This window comes from Callithrix jacchus, chromosome 9 (genome assembly GCF_049354715.1).
Source record: "Callithrix jacchus isolate 240 chromosome 9, calJac240_pri, whole genome shotgun sequence".
Lineage (NCBI taxonomy): Eukaryota > Metazoa > Chordata > Mammalia > Primates > Cebidae > Callithrix > Callithrix jacchus.
Genome location: NC_133510.1, coordinates 115,393,834 through 115,409,474, shown reverse-complemented (window position 1 = coordinate 115,409,474; position 15,641 = coordinate 115,393,834). Strand labels below are relative to the sequence as shown.

Genomic DNA, 15,641 nt, shown 5'->3' with positions numbered 1-15,641 from the left:
CATGTTCTCAATCATAAGTGGGAGTTGAACAATGAGAACACATGGACACAGGGAGGAGAACATCACAAACTGTCAGGGGATGCGGGGGGAAGGAAAGGGAGAGCATCAGGACAAATATCTAACGCATAAGGGGCTTGAAACCTAGATGATGGGTTGATATGTGCAGCAAACCACCATGACACATGTATACCCATGTAACAAGCCTCCACTTTCTATACATGTATCCCAGAACTTAAAGTATAATAAACAAAAATAATTTTTTAAAAATCAGTTCATTTAACTTACCAGAGTTATCAATTTGAACTCTAAAATTAAAGCAACCACATTTGCCAAGTCAAGACAGGTGGATCACTTGAGCCCAAGGGTTCAAGACCAGCCTGGGCAACTTTGCAAAACCCCATCTCTACAAAAAAATACAAAAATTAGACGGGCATGGTGTTATGTGCCTGTACTCCCAGCTACTCAGGAAGCTGAAGTAGGAGGATCATTTGTGCCCAAGAGTTCAAGACCAGCCTGGGGAACACTGTAAAACATCATCTCTACCAAAAATACAAAAATTAGCCACGTATGGTGGCATGTGCCTAGAGTCCCAGCTACTCAGGAGGCTGATGTGGGAGGATCACTTGAGCCCAGGAAGGCCAAGGCTGTAGTGAGCCAAAATCACACCACTACACTCCAGCTTCAGCAACAGAGTGAGACCCTGTCTCAAAAAAAAAGCCACCACAAGGTGTTTCTTTTACTCACACTCATTTGCTGCAGTAAAGCCACAGATTCTTTCTAAAGACCCCAGTGTATGTTGGAAATCTTCCAGAGAAATTAGATCCTTTTGTTTCTTTGAGATTTTGCCACCAGTCAAAACCAAAAGAGCCAAATGGAGCTGTTGGCGCATCCACTGACTACTCATTGCCAACTCCCTTCCCTCAGAACACAATGCTCTTCTATTTCGAAGAAGCCCTCTCAGCAACTTGTTCCACGTCAATCAATGGCCGAATTTAAAAAAGAACGTCAGTTTCAAGTCTCTCAGGTCCAATTCCAAACATAAGACCAACTTCTCCTCCACTAAAAATAGGACATAACAACTCACATAAAAACAGTTTTAATAACTTACCTCAAATTCTTCCCAAAAGCCTTGCTTGACTTTATCTGTGGTCTCAGCTAATTTGCTTAGTTCTCGAACTCTGCTTTCTATTTCAGCAGCGTTTATACGAGTCGTGTTAAGGGGCTGATCAAGTACAGCGGTTGACGTAAAAAAAAGAAAATTTTACAGAAAATAGTGTTAATGCAAAAAAAAAACTTCTATGTTGATATTCATAAAGGCAAGAACAGAGGGTTCGCAGACCATATAATTCACAATAAAAGTTTTCAAAGTTTCAGTTTCTTTTCTGTTCTGCCAGGAAATTTATCTTTCTTCAGTATCCACGTACACTTACTTTACTCACTCTGCTGATATAAATTTAAGCCTATTTTTCTTTATGAATAGACCACAACATTATTTATAGAGATATTATATCATTTGCCACTATCACAAAGGTGAACTATGAAATAGCAACAATGCCAAAGTGAACAAGTGAGGTTACCTTAAGGTAACCAGAAGTAGATCGATAATGAAAACTTGCTTTAAAACTCTGTATTGCCGTAGGCCAGGCACAGTGGCTCATGCCTTGTAATCCCAGCACTTTGGGAGACTAAGGCGGGCAGATCACTTGAGGTCAGGAGCTCAAGACCAGCCTGGCTAACATGATGAAACCCCGTCTCTTCTAAAAATACAAAAATTGACTGGGTGTGGTGGTATCGCCTATAATCCCAGCTACTCAGGAAGCTGAAGCAAGAAAAATCTCTTGAATCCGGGACACGGAGGCAGTGAGCCGAGAACCCACCACTGTACTCCAGCCTGGGTAACAGAGCAAAACTCCATCTCAAAACAAACAAACAAACAAACAAAAAAACCTCTGTAAAGTCTCTTACAGATAAATATGGGAATGATATAAATTTGGAATATGTTTCTAAGTACTACAGGAGGCAGCCGATGAGTGAAGTCATAATAAGAAAGATTTAGGGCCGGGTGCAGTGGCTCACACCTGTAATCCCAGCACTTTGGGAGGCCAAGGTGGGTAGATCACCCGAGGTCAGGAATTCAAGAGCAGTCTGGCCAACATGGTGAAACCCAATTTCTATTAAAAATGAAAAAGTTAGCCAGGCATGGTGGCGGGTGCCCGTAGGCCCAGCTACTCAGGAGACTGAGGCAGGAGAATCACTTGAACCCAGGAAGCAGAGGTTGCAGTAAGCCAAGACTGTATCACTGCACATTCCAGACTGGGTGACAGAGTGAGACTCCGTGGCAAAAAAAAAAAAAAAAAAAACAGTTGATCATAAGTTGAAGCTGTGATGGGTACATGGAAGCTGATGACACTGCTCTACCTCTGTATGTTTGCAAAATTATCTATTAGGATTTTGTTTAAGTTTTTAAGGAGAAAGCTTGAGCTTTCCAATCCATTCACCTGCTTGAGTTGTAGTACTGTACCCAATGTTTCCACCATAGGATTCTTCTTGTAATGTTCCACAAGATCTGTCAAAGAATCAAACCGTTCTCCTCCACCAACATCGTATTTCAGTTCCTTTCAAGTTAAACAGATGACGTTTATTATTTGTTACCCTTATGTTACATTAGTGTTTTCAAGCACTCTCATGTTCACTGCAGCATTATTCACAATAGCAAGCATATGGAGACAACTTAAATGTCCATCAAAAAATAGACAATAGGCTGGGTGCAGTGGCTCACGCCTGTAATGCCAGCACTTTGGGAGGCCAAGGAGGGCAGATCACTTGAGGTCAGGAGTTCGAGAACAGCCTGGCCAACATGGTGAAACCCCATCTCCACTAAAAACACAAAAATTAGCCAGGCACAGTGGTGGGCACCTGTAATCCCAGCTACTCAGGAGGCTGAGGCACAAGGATTGCCTGGGCCCAAGAGGCAGAGGTTACAGTGTGCACTTCAGCCTGGGCAACAGAGTTAGACTCCACCTTAAAACAAAAGATAAATAATAAAAATGTGGTGTGTGTGTATATAAATATTCTAAAAGCATAAATATACTCAATATACTAGTACCATAAGTATAATAATATAGTAAATATGCTAATATAGTAACTATACTAATATACTAAAGTATAATAAAAGCATAGACAACCTTGACTAAGTGAGCAAAGAAAATCTGACTTTGGACCAGGCACAGTAGCTCGCACCTGTAATCCTAACACTTCGGGAGGTTGAAGTGAGCAGGCCTATTGAGCCCTAGTTCAAGACCACCCTGGGCAATATGGTGAAAACACCATCTCTACAAAAAATACAAACACTAGCTGAGCATGGTGACACACACCTGTAGCCCCAGCTACTCAAGAAGCTGAAGGAAGATCAACTGAGCCCAGGGAGGTTGAGGCTGCAGTTAGCCATGACCATATCACTGCACTTCAGCCCGGGTGACAGAGGAAGACCCAGTCTCAAATGAATAAGTCAATAAATAATGAATGAATGAATGAGAGATAGAGAGAGAAAGAAAGAAAAGAAAAAAGGAAAGAAGGAAGGAAGGAAGGAAAAGAAAGAAAGAAAATCTGACTTTAAGTGTAATGGGGTCTGTCCTCTTCCAGCAGAAAAATCACCCAAAGATTTGGGTCACCATACCCAGTGGGGTGAAACCCCATCTCTAGGTGACAGAGCAAGACCCTGTCTCAAAAAAATAAAGAAAGAAAGAAGTGTTTTTAAAAAGACAATTTGACTTTGAATGTAATGGTGTCTGTCTTCTTACAGCAGAAAAATCACCCAAAGACAACATCTTGCCAGACCCATAGTTCAACTGAGATGTACCTGACAGCGAATCATGACGTGGGTCACTTTAGACTTGCCATCATTGCTCTCCCCTTTGTCATCACCAGTGCGCACAGAGAGAACAAAATCTCCAGGGTGGCTCTGGCTCTCTCGTACAAGAAAGCTACCATGCTTTCCTTTTTCAGTTAATAATTTCTCTGCTTCTTTCCCAGAGAGGTGTCCATGAAACCACCTAAATTTTTTTAAAAATAAAAAAGACTTTAGTTCTGCCGTGGGTTCATGTTGTTCTTTCACAAAACTACTATATATAGTCAGCTCTCCTCAACACAATTAAAAAATAAGACACATTCCTCCCAGGGACTGATCAATCCCACCTGAGACAGAAAATGTGCATCCCATGCAGGCAGGAAAAACCACAAAGATGGTAAGAATGACCATCTTTCTTTATTTTTTTGAGATATTTTTCTGTAACATTAGTTACAGATTTTAGAGTGAAAGAAAAAAAAAAAGAAAGAATGACCACTAAACTTAAGTGAGTCCACAGTCCTTTACAGACAAATGCCCCAATCTTTCCTGTTTTCTTCAAAATCCCTCCTCTTTTAAAAATGCAATTTGCCATTCGTCCACTGCCCAATCTTAAAAGGACTAAACTATGTAATCACAGCCATTTAAAGAAGTTATAAGCCAGGCACAGTGGCTTATGCCTGTAATCCCAACACTTTGGAAGGCCAAGGCAGGAGGATCGCTTGAGGCCAGGAATTCAAGAGCAGGCTGGGCAACATAGTGAAATCCTTGTCTCTAAGAAAAAATTAAAAATTAGCCTGGCATAGTGGCATGTGCCTATAATCTCAGCTACACAGAAGGCTGAGGCAGGAGGAACACTTGAGTCGAGGAAGTCAAGGCCGCAGAGAGCTATCATCATGCCACTGCACTCCAGCTTGGGTGACAAGCAAGACCCTGCCTCAAAAAAAAAAAAAAAAATGGCAGCTGGATGCGATGGCTCACGTCTGTTAATCCCAGCACTCGGAAAGCCAAAGTGAGTGGATCATCTGAGGTCAGGAGTTCGAGACCAGCCTGACCAACATGGTGAAACCCCATCTCTGCTAAAAATACAAAATTAGCTGAGTGTGCCGGTAATCCCAGCTACACAGGAGGCTGAAGCAGAAGAATCAGTTGAACTCAGGAGACCAATGTTGTAGTGAGCCGAGATGGTGCCATTGCACTCCAGCTTGGGTGACAAGAGCGATACTCCAACTCAAAATAAATAAATAAATAATTTTTTAAAAGTCAAAGAAGTTGTGATAAAAAGTTATAATAGAGGCAGGCGCGATGGCTCACACCTATTATCTCAGCAGTTTGAGAGGCTGAGGTGGGCAGATCACCTGAAGTCAGGAGTTCGAGATCTCCCCGGCCAACATGACAAAACCCTGTCTCTACTAAAACACAAAAATTAACTGGGCATGGTGGCATGTGCCTGTCGGCCCAGCTACTCAGGAGGCGGAGGCAAGAGAATCACTTGAAACAGGAGGCGGAGGTTGTGGTGAGCCAAGATTGCACCACTGCACTCCAGCCTGGGTGACAGAGTGAGACTCCATCTCAAAAAAGAAAGAAAGAAAGAAAAAATTGTAATAGAGACATTTTGAATGTTTGTCCTTGCTTTGGCATATGAACACTCAAAAAGGATCTTCATTATAAATTAATTCAAGCATTCCAACCTTTTCCATATACACAACCTATACTACAGCAGCCTCCAGTGTCTTTGGACTAAAATTGTAATTTTGAGTGATCATCTCAAACTGTGAAATGCACATTAAGACTTGGAGTAAAAATGAAGGATCTTGCTAAAAATATGAATTCCCAGGCTCCAACCAGCAATATCAATACACTTAAGTCTGAATGAGGCCCAGGAATCTGCATTTTAACCAGCACATCAGACAGTCCTGATGCACGCATCCAAGGCCATCCAAGGACAGACTTTGAGACAATCCTGCTCCATGTTACTATGGGAAACATTTTAACATAGTCCTATTAATAAAGTGGCTTTTTCCCTCAGGATCTTGGTCAGAAAGCAAACACTATCATGGCAGGTGGTGTTAATGGTTTATCATCAAAGTAATAAACTTTGAGTTACTTTTCTTCCACACTCAAATAAAAACAGCAAAATTTAGAAATAAACTGCACAGAATTGGCCGACAGCCTTCCGCTTGAAGCTACAGTGGTAGCTAGAGAAACAAATTATCAGCACATAATAGCACGGACATAAAGGTGTAAGCTGAAAAATCATACCTGAAGATACAAAATAAACAAACTAATTAAGAGATTCTGAATTTGCACCAAGTCAGAGAGAAGATTGGGAATGTACAAAATGAATACAATCAATAGATAAGTCAAGCCCATGCTTTCATCAGCCTAGTTCCAACACAGGGGTAAAGACCTCTAAAATAACACAGTTCTCTCTAAGCACAGTCATTCTCACATAATTGTGGATGTAACATTAAAAGAACTGATGAAAAAGCTGATCCTCAGTTCTCTGCTTTTCTACTTCTGAGCTTAAACTGACATCTGTTGGTGGCATTGCTGAATAACGGGTCAAGAGCCACCACAGAGAACTGCTGCTATTTTTGTGTCTCCAGTATCATTTATTTTCCTCTATTAATACTCAAAGATTATCCACTAAAGTTCAATAAGTCTTAAAACTCATACATGTAGCAATTATATGCAGGAATAGCATGCAACCCCTATAGGATAAGCATAAGTAACACAAATTGAAGTTTTTGCAAAAAAAAAAAGGTACTCTGAGAATAATTTGATGTTACTAGTCTTACTTTACTAATTCTTTAAAGATTACAGCTCGAAAACCAGTCACAAGCCTTGGAGTCAGAGAGTCATAAGGAGCAGACTTTGTGGTCACTAAAATGTTACTGACCTTTCAGAGGTAGGATCTGCACAGTTCAGAGGATATTTAAGCTCAATAACATCTCCATTCTTCTCTTTTAATTGCCCATGATGTTCCATGTAATACTGGACCAACTCAGCCAAAGTGGCAAACTTCTCCCCCCCATACAGGTCATAGTAATCACCAGTGTTCTGAATCTTGATGTGGGTGACAGCTCCATTTCTTCTAAAATAGTCCATTGGAAGGGGAGGCAAGGGAACAAATAAAGAGTTACACCAGTAAAATCAGATCTCATGTTCTATGTCAGATTTCACCTAAATGTTGAAAGAAACCCAACGAACAAATTTACCCACTCCCTGTAATAAATACAATGGGTGAAATAACCACACCGTCAACCAACTCAACACAAAGGTCTTTATTACTTTCTTTACCTTGTATATCTTCTATTTTGAATGACTGGCCTATCAGATTGCAGATATTATGTGACAATAACTGTTCTCATCATTAACTAATCAAAGTCATGTATAATTAAAGTCAAAATTAAACATACACTTACTTTGTAATCCAGCAAATCCACCCCTAAGTATTTTGCCCAAAAGAAACAAAACTGTATAGCTACCAAAACACTTGTACAGGCCGAGCACGGTGACTCACGCCCGTAACCCTAGCACTTTGGGAAGCAGAGGTGGGTGGATCACGTGGTCAGGCGTTCAAGACCAGCCTGGCCAACATGGCGAAACCCCATCTCTATTAAATATACAAAAATTAGTCACGAACCCCAAAGGCGAAGGTTGTAGTAAGCCGAGATTGTGCTACTATGCTCCAGCATGGGCGACAGAGCAAAACTCTGTCTCAAAAAAAAAAAAAAAACTTGTATAAAAATACTGTCACTTTATTCATAATAGAAAAAAATGTTTTTTAATCATAAATGTATATTGCTACTTTAGTATTCATATAATAGAATACTATGCATTGCAAAAATTGCTGCATTAGTATTCATAAGATGGAATACTAATGCAGCAATTAAAAAAAAAACATTGAAGGTTGGGCTGGTGGCTCATGCCCATAATCCCAGCACTTTGGGAGGCTGAGGTGGGCAGATCAGCTGAGGTCAGGAGTTCAAGATCAGCCTGGCCAACAAGGTGAAACCCCGACCCTACTAAAAATAAAAAAATTAGCCAGGCGTGATGGCATGCACCTGTAATCCCAACTACTGGGGAGGCTGAGGCAGGAGAATTGCTTGAACTCAGGACGTGAAGGTTGTCATGAGCAGAGATCATGCCACTACACTCCAGCCTGGGCGAGAGAGCAAGACTCCATCTCAAACAAACAAACAAAAAAGGTCAATAGCCAGTTAATATCAAACGGCAGCAACCCTAAATTTAAATCGACCAAATCTCCCAATCAAAAGATACAGACAAAATCTAACGGTATATCCAAAGATATACATAGACTCAAAATAAAGGGCTGGAAAAAAAAAACGTACCAACCAAATGGAGAGCAAAAATAAATAAATAAAAAGCAGGAGTTGCAATTTTCACATTTGACAAAATAGATTTCAAAGCTACAAGGATACAAGGGTAAAGATTAATGTAATAATAAGAGATCTTAACACCCAGATACATAAGACCCATAATGAGATTTAGATTCAACGAGACAGAAAATTGATAACGATATCCGGGACTGGAACTAAGACCCAGAACAAATAAACTCAATAGAGCTCTCCATTTTAAACACACAAAATATACATTATCCACAAAATCTAACCATATATCTAAAGAAATACAAAGACTCAAAACAAGGGGATGGAAAAAAACTCACCAACCAAATGGAGAGCAAAAATAAATAAATAAAAAGCAGGAGTTGCAATTCTCACACTTAATAAAATAGATTTCAAAGCTACAAGTATGCAAGGGTAAAAGGATTAATGCAACAATAAGAGATCTTAACACCCAGATACATAAGACACATAATGAGATTTAGATTCAACGAGACAACAAATTGATAACGATATCCAGGACTTGAACTCAGAGCCAGAACAAATAAACACAATAGAGGTCTCCATTTTAAACACATAAAAAAAAAAAAAAAAGGTCGAGCAGAGACTCACACCTGTAATCCCAGCACTTTGGGAAGCCAAGGCAGGAGGATCACCAGAGGTCAGGAGTTCGAGACCAGCCTGATCAACATGGAAAAACCCCGTCTCTACTAAAAACACAAAATTATCTAGGGGTGGTGGCACATGCCAGTAATTCCAGCTACTCGGGAGGCTGAGGCAGGAGAATCACTTGAACCCAGGAGGCAGAGGTTGCAGTGAGCTGAGAACACACTACTGCACTCCAGCCTGGGCAACAATAGCAAAACTCCATCTCAAAAAAAAAAAAAAAAACTCAATGACACATACAATATGGATGAATCTCAAAAACATTATGTTTAGGAATACACTATTTGTATTCATTTATGTAACATATAAGCAAAACTAATCTATGGAGATAGAAATAAGAAGAATGGGTGCCTCTTAGACTGAAGAAAACTGGAAGGGGACACAGAGGAACTCTCCATGGTGATGGAAATATTATATATTTTGATTAGGGTGTTGGTAACATGAATAAATACATTTATCAGAACTCATTTTAGGCCAGACATAGTTGCTCACACCTGTAATCCTAGCACTTTGGGAGGCTGAGGTAGGCTGACTGCCTGAGTTCAGGAGTTTGAGACCCGCCTGGGCAACATGGCAAAACCCCGTCTCTACTAAAAATATAAAACTTAGCCAGGTGTGGTGGTGCATGCCTATAGTCCCAGCTACTCGGGAGGCTGCAGAATGAGACTCACTTGAACCCGGGAGGCAGAGACCGCAGTGAGCTGAGACAGTGCCACTTCACTCCAGTCTGGGTGACAAAGTGAAACTCTGTCTTAAAAAAAAAAAACACCTAATTTCACTAGCTGGGTGTGGTGGCGTACACCTCTAGTCACAGCTACTTGGAAGACTGAGGGTGGAGGATCACTTGAGACCAGGAATTTGAGGTCAGCCTGGGTAACATACCAGGATATTGTCTCAAAAAAAAAAAAAAATTAGTTTAAAAACAAAAAAAAAAGAACCAGGCAAGAGGATTGCTTAAGGCTAGGAGTTCAAGGCTATAATACCCTATGATCACATCTAGGAATAGACACTGCACTCCAGCCTGGGCAACATAGCAAAACCCCATCACAATGTAAACAAAAAGACAAAAGCCTCATCTCACTGTACATTTAAGATACTATATACGACTGTATTTTTAAAAATCATTTTAAAGACACATGTAATGACACAGTTTCCAACATGAGGTACTGTTATCCCAAAAGCACAAAACAACATATGCAAAAGGTTACTATATTTATTGAAGCATTACATATCATTTAAAAATATTGGACACAACTAAATTGCTACCTGCTGGTGACTGTATACAGAAGTTATGAAATGTTCGTCAGTGCTATGCAGCTGATTAAAAAGATGAGAGAGATCATTAAAAAATTTCGGTAAGTGAAAAAAATTACAAAGAAATATATTTAATGTTCTACTTGATGTGTAAAAATAAAAGTAAAATAGCAAGAAAAATATATATTTGCTTATTTTTATAAAAAGAAACAGGGCTGGACATGGTGGCTCATGCCTATAATCCCATGATTTGGGAGGCTGAGGCAGGCATCCCTTGAGATCAGGAGTTTGAGATCAGCCTGGACAACATGGTGAAACCACATCTCTACTAAAAATATAAAAATTAACTGGGCATAGTGGTGTACTCCTAAAATCCCAGCTACTTAGGTGGCTGAGTCACAAAAATCACTTGAACTCAGGAGGCAGAGGTTGCAGTGAGCCAACATTGCACCACCACACTCCTGCCTGGGCAACAGAGCAAGACTGTCTCAAAAAAGAAAAGAAAAAGAATGATAAACAAGAAAAAGAAGGATATGTCAGTCATAAAAGAATTGTGAAGTGACAAAAAAAAAAGAAAAAGAAGGATAAATGAGAAATTAATAGAAATGGTTACCTACAAGATGGAGATAGTGTGCAAGGGGGTAGGAGTAAGAATGAGATTTCTCGGGCCAGGCACAATGGCTCGCGCCTGTAATCCCAGCACTTCGGGAAGCCGAGGTGGGTGGATCACCTGAGGTCAGGCTTTAAAGACCAGCCTGGCCAACATGGTGAAACCTCATCTCTACTAAAAATACAAAAAATTCGTCAGGTGTAGTGGTGGGCCGTCTCAGGAGGCTGAGATAGAATTGCATGAACCCAGGAGGCAGAGGTTACAGTGAGCCAAGATAGTGCCACTGCACTCCAATCTGGGCAACACAGCAAGACTCCGTCTTAAAAAAAAAAAAAAAAAAGAATGGCATTTCTCAGGCCGGGTGCAGTAGCTCACACCTGTAATCCCAGCACTTTGGGAAGCCAGGGCGGGTGGGTTACTTTAAGGCAGGAGTTCAAGACCATCCTGGCCAACATGTCTACTAAAAATACAAAAATTAACCGGGCATGGCAGCACATGGCTGTAAGGCTCAGGCAGGAGAATCTCTTGAACCCAGGAAGAAGAGGTTGCAGTGAGTCAGGTTTGCACCACTGCACTCCAGCCAAGGCAAAAGAGTGAGGCTTTGTCTCAAAAAAAAAAAAAAAAAAAAGGCTGTGGGTGGTGGCTCATGCCTGTAATCCCAGCACTTTGAGAGGCCAAGCCAGGCAGATCATTTGAGGTCATCGGGAGTTCAAGACCAGCCTGGTCAACATGATGGAACCCCATCTCTACTAAAAATACAAAATTTAGCTGGGCGTGGTGGCGTGCACCTGTAATCCCAGCTACTTGGGAGGCTGAGGCAGGAGAATCACTTGAAAACGGGAGGTTCCCAGTTCAAGTGACCTCACAAAGGTTTCAGTGAGCCAAGATCACACCATTGCACTCCGGCCTGGGCAAAAAGAGCGAAACTCTGTCTCAAAAAAAAACAAAACAAAACAAAACAAAATTAGATCTGTATCAACCAGCAAAGAGCTCCAAAAAAATTTAAGTTGCAAAATGATACATACATAATAAATCCATGTATATGTGTTTTTAAAACACACAAACCAACTTTATATTGTTTATACACAGTACACATGCAGTACACAACTATAAAAACATGTTCATGAAGAATATATGCCAACCTCTTGGTGGTTTCCTCTGTGGAAACAGGGAGGGAAACGGGCCTGGGCAGGGGAACAAAGGGGACCACAACTTCCTCAGTCATGTTTTACTTGTTGATAAAGGAAAGCAAGCTGAAGAAACCCTTAAAAAATATTTTTCTTTTTTTTGAGATGGAGTCTTGCTCTGTCGCCAGGCTGGAGCACAGTGGCACAGCCTTGGCTCATGACAACCTCCACCTCCCAGGTTCAAACGATTCTTCCGCCTCAGCCTCCTGAGTAGCTGTGACTACAGGAGCATGCCAAACGCCTGGCTAATTTTTGTATTTTTAGTAGAGACGGGGTTTTACCATGTTGGCCAGGATGGTCTCGATCTCTTGACCTTGTGATCCACCTACCTCAGCCTCCCAAAATGCTGGGATTACAGGTGTGAGCCAGCGCGCCCAGCCTAAAAAATATTTTTCTAATTAAGAAATCAACAGAGTCTGATTGTGGTGGCTCACACCTGTAATCCCAACACTTTGGGAGGCTGAGGCAGGGGGGTCATTTGAGGCTAAGAGTTAAAGATCAGACTGGGTAATACAGTGAGACCTACTCTACAAAAAAATATTTTTTAAAAATGCTGGGCATGGTGGCACAAGCCTGGAGTCCCAGCTACCCAGGAGGCTGAGGCAGGAGGATCACTTGAGCCCAGGAGTTCAAGGCTACAGTAAGCTGTGATTGCATCACTGCACTCCAGCCTGGACAACAGAGCAAGAGCTTGTCTCAAAAAAAGAAGGCCAGGCTAACGTTTTGGGGGGCCAAGGCAGAAGAATTGCTTGAGGCCAGGAGTTCAAGACCAACCTGGCCAACATTGGAAGATCTCGTCTCTATTTAAAAAATTAAAAAGAAATAAAACTTTAAAAGAAATCAACAGGAGGGGGAAAAAAATGCAGAAACCAGGTTCAAGATGTGTGGAACAAGGCTCTAGCACTAGAGGGCTTAAGAACTTCTATGACCTACTCCAACTCACCTTCCATGAGGTCTCAGTGGGAGAAGAAAGGTCCCACTTATTCCCCTTCTGCTGAATGTCTAGGAGGCCACTCCCCAAGCCGGAAGGCAGCCCAGGGCTGAGAGAAGGCCTTCAAACTCCAAATACAGGGCAACAAGCTGTCCAAACACGGTTTTACCACTTCCTACCTGGAAAATACTCTCAGGATTCTCTCTTGTAATTCCAACTTACCTAACGGAAAGTGTGAAGTCTCCAGGGTTACTTTTACTAGGCCTTGCCAAAAAACTGCCATCAACTCCTCTTGTCAATAGTAGGTTTTCTGCCTCCACACCAGTGATATTTGGATGAAACCATCTTAAAAAGAAAGAGTAAGTAATAAAAAACAAGACACTCTGTCAGCACTACTTTCCACATCAACAGAGCTAAGAGGCATTACGAGCAGAATAGCTTTGAAAAATACAAATCAAGACCTTCCCTCTCCCTTCCCCTTCTTCTCCTTGGTCAATGCTTCCTTCCTGTCTTTCCCTTGGTAGGGACATGGGATTCTGCTACCACAGTAGGTGGGGCTGAGGACACAATCAGAGGGACTGGGGCTGGAGTATTAAGACGGTGCAATAATGGAACCAGGTCCAATAAAACAGACCACGCGGTCGCAAGACTGAGCACATGGAATAAGAATAAACAAATTACAGGCCAGGGGCAGTGGCTCACGCCTGTATTCCCAGCACTTTGAGAGGCTGAGGCGGGAAGATCACCTGAGGTGGGCAGTTTGAGACCAGCCTGACCAACACGGAGAAACCTGTCTCTACTAAAAATACAAAATTAGCTGGGTATGGAGGCACATGCCAGTAATCCCAGCTACTCTGGAGGCTGAGGCAGAAGGATCACTTGAACTCAGGAGGTCAAAGTTACAGTGAGCTATGATCACACCACTGCATTCCAGCCTGGATGACAGAGCAACACCCTATCTCCAAAAAAAAAAAAGAAAAAAGTAGCCAACAGGATTTGTGAATGGATTACATACAAAACGGAAAAGAAAGAATGGAACAATTGTAACTCCAAGGCAAGGGTTTTGGGCCAAGGCAACTAGAAGATTGAAGGTACTGTGTTTGAGATGCAGAAAAGGTGGGTAGAGGAAAATCAAATGTTAAACTTGGTACATGGGAAATCTGAGGTACCCACTAGTCCCCAAAGCTTCTGTTCCATAGTAAGCAGTAAATATTAGATACTAACATCATTATAATTTTCACAACAAATATAAGATTTTTTTTTGAGGCAGAGTCTTGCTCTGTCATCCAGGCTAGAGGGCAGTGATGCAATCTTGGCTCACTGCAACCTCGACCTCCCACCTCAGTCTCCCAAGTAGTTGGGATTACAGGAATATGCCACCAATCCCAGCTAATTTTTGTATCTTTAATAGAAATGGTTTTCACCATGTTGGCCAGGCTGCTCTCAAACTCCTGGTCTCAAGTGATTTGCCCACCTTGGCCTCCCAACGTGCTGGGATCACAGGCGTGAGCCACTGCACCCAGCCAATATAAGACTGTTTCGACAATAACTAATCAAAAAATATAAGAATCCAGATGCAGTCTGACTTGAACATCCCTGTTATTGACATAAACTAAAATTTATTTTTAATTTTTTTCTTTTTTTCAGACAGAGCCTGATTCTGTCCCTCAGGCTGGAGTGCAATGTCGTGATCTTGGCTCATTGCAACCTCTGCCTCCTAGGTTTAAGCAATTCTCCTGCCTCAGCCTCCTGAGTAGCAGGGATTATAGCCATGTGCCATCATACCTGGGTAATTTTTGTATTTTTAGTAGAGACAGGGTTTTACCACGTTGGCCAGGCTAGTCTTGAATTCTTAACCTCAGGTGATCCGCCCACCTCAGCAGCCAAAAGTGCTGGGATTACAGGTGTGAGCCACCATGCCCAACCTATTTTTAATTCTTTTCTATAGCACCTTATTGGCATTTGGGGGAGAAATCTAAATATCATTCTCATTAGCTGTCTTAAAGAAAAATTGTTAAGGCTCAGACCAAAATAATGAAATATTCATTTGCTTTTTACTCTCTCTGAGAGCCTGTCAGAAGATTAAGTCTAGGCACAGTGGCTCATGCTTGTAATCCTAGCACTTTGGGAGACCAAGATGGGTGGACTACCTGAGGTGAGAAGTTTGAGACCAGCCTGACCAACATGGCAAAACCCGGTCTCTACTAAAAATACAAAAATGGCCCGGGCGTGGTGGCACACGGTAATACCAGCTACTGAGGAGGCTGAGGTAGGAAAATCACTTGAACCCGGGAGGTGAAGGTTGCAATGAGACGAGGTCACACCACTGCACTTCAGCCTAGGTGACAGAGCGAGACTCTGCCTCGAAGAAAAATAAAAATAGGCCAGGTGCGGTGGCTCACGCCTATAATCCCAGCACTTTGGGAGGCCGAGGCGGGTGGATCATGAGGTCAAGACATCAAGACCATCCTGGTCAACAAGGCGAAACCCCGTCTCTACTAAAAATACAAAAATTAGCTGGGCATGGTGGTGCACGCCTGTAGTCCCAGCTACTCGAGAGGCTGAGCCAGGAGAATTGCTTGAACCCAGAAGGCGGAGGTTGCAGTAAGCCAAGATCGTACCATTGCACGCCAGTCTGGGTAACAACAGCAAAACTCTGTCTCAAAAAAATAAATAAATAAAAATAAAAATAAAAAAAGCCAGTCACAGTGGCTCATGCCTGTAATCCCAGCACTTTGTGAGGCCAAGACAGGTGAATCACAAAGTCAGGAGTTCAGAC

The 15,641-nt window shown here is 41.8% G+C and overlaps 1 protein-coding gene across 4 annotated transcripts in view; it reads right to left on the bottom strand.

The window, feature by feature from the left end:
* The window catches only part of PTPN11 (protein tyrosine phosphatase non-receptor type 11), a 103,974-nt gene that overhangs the window by 61,198 nt on the left and 27,135 nt on the right, over nt 1–15,641 (bottom strand). For 2 of the 4 annotated variants that reach the window (XM_009004697.5, XM_002753025.5), the window contains exons 2-6: nt 13,085–13,207; nt 6,747–6,941; nt 3,860–4,052; nt 2,499–2,615; nt 1,109–1,222 (exon numbers count right to left, since the gene is read on the bottom strand). In XM_009004697.5, the coding sequence (XP_009002945.1) occupies nt 1,109–1,222; nt 2,499–2,615; nt 3,860–4,052; nt 6,747–6,941; nt 13,085–13,207 (742 nt within the window). The remainder of the gene's footprint in view (nt 1–1,108; nt 1,223–2,498; nt 2,616–3,859; nt 4,053–6,746; nt 6,942–13,084; nt 13,208–15,641) is intronic. The other 2 variants (XM_017976390.4, XM_035257699.3) reach the window with 1 other exon arrangement.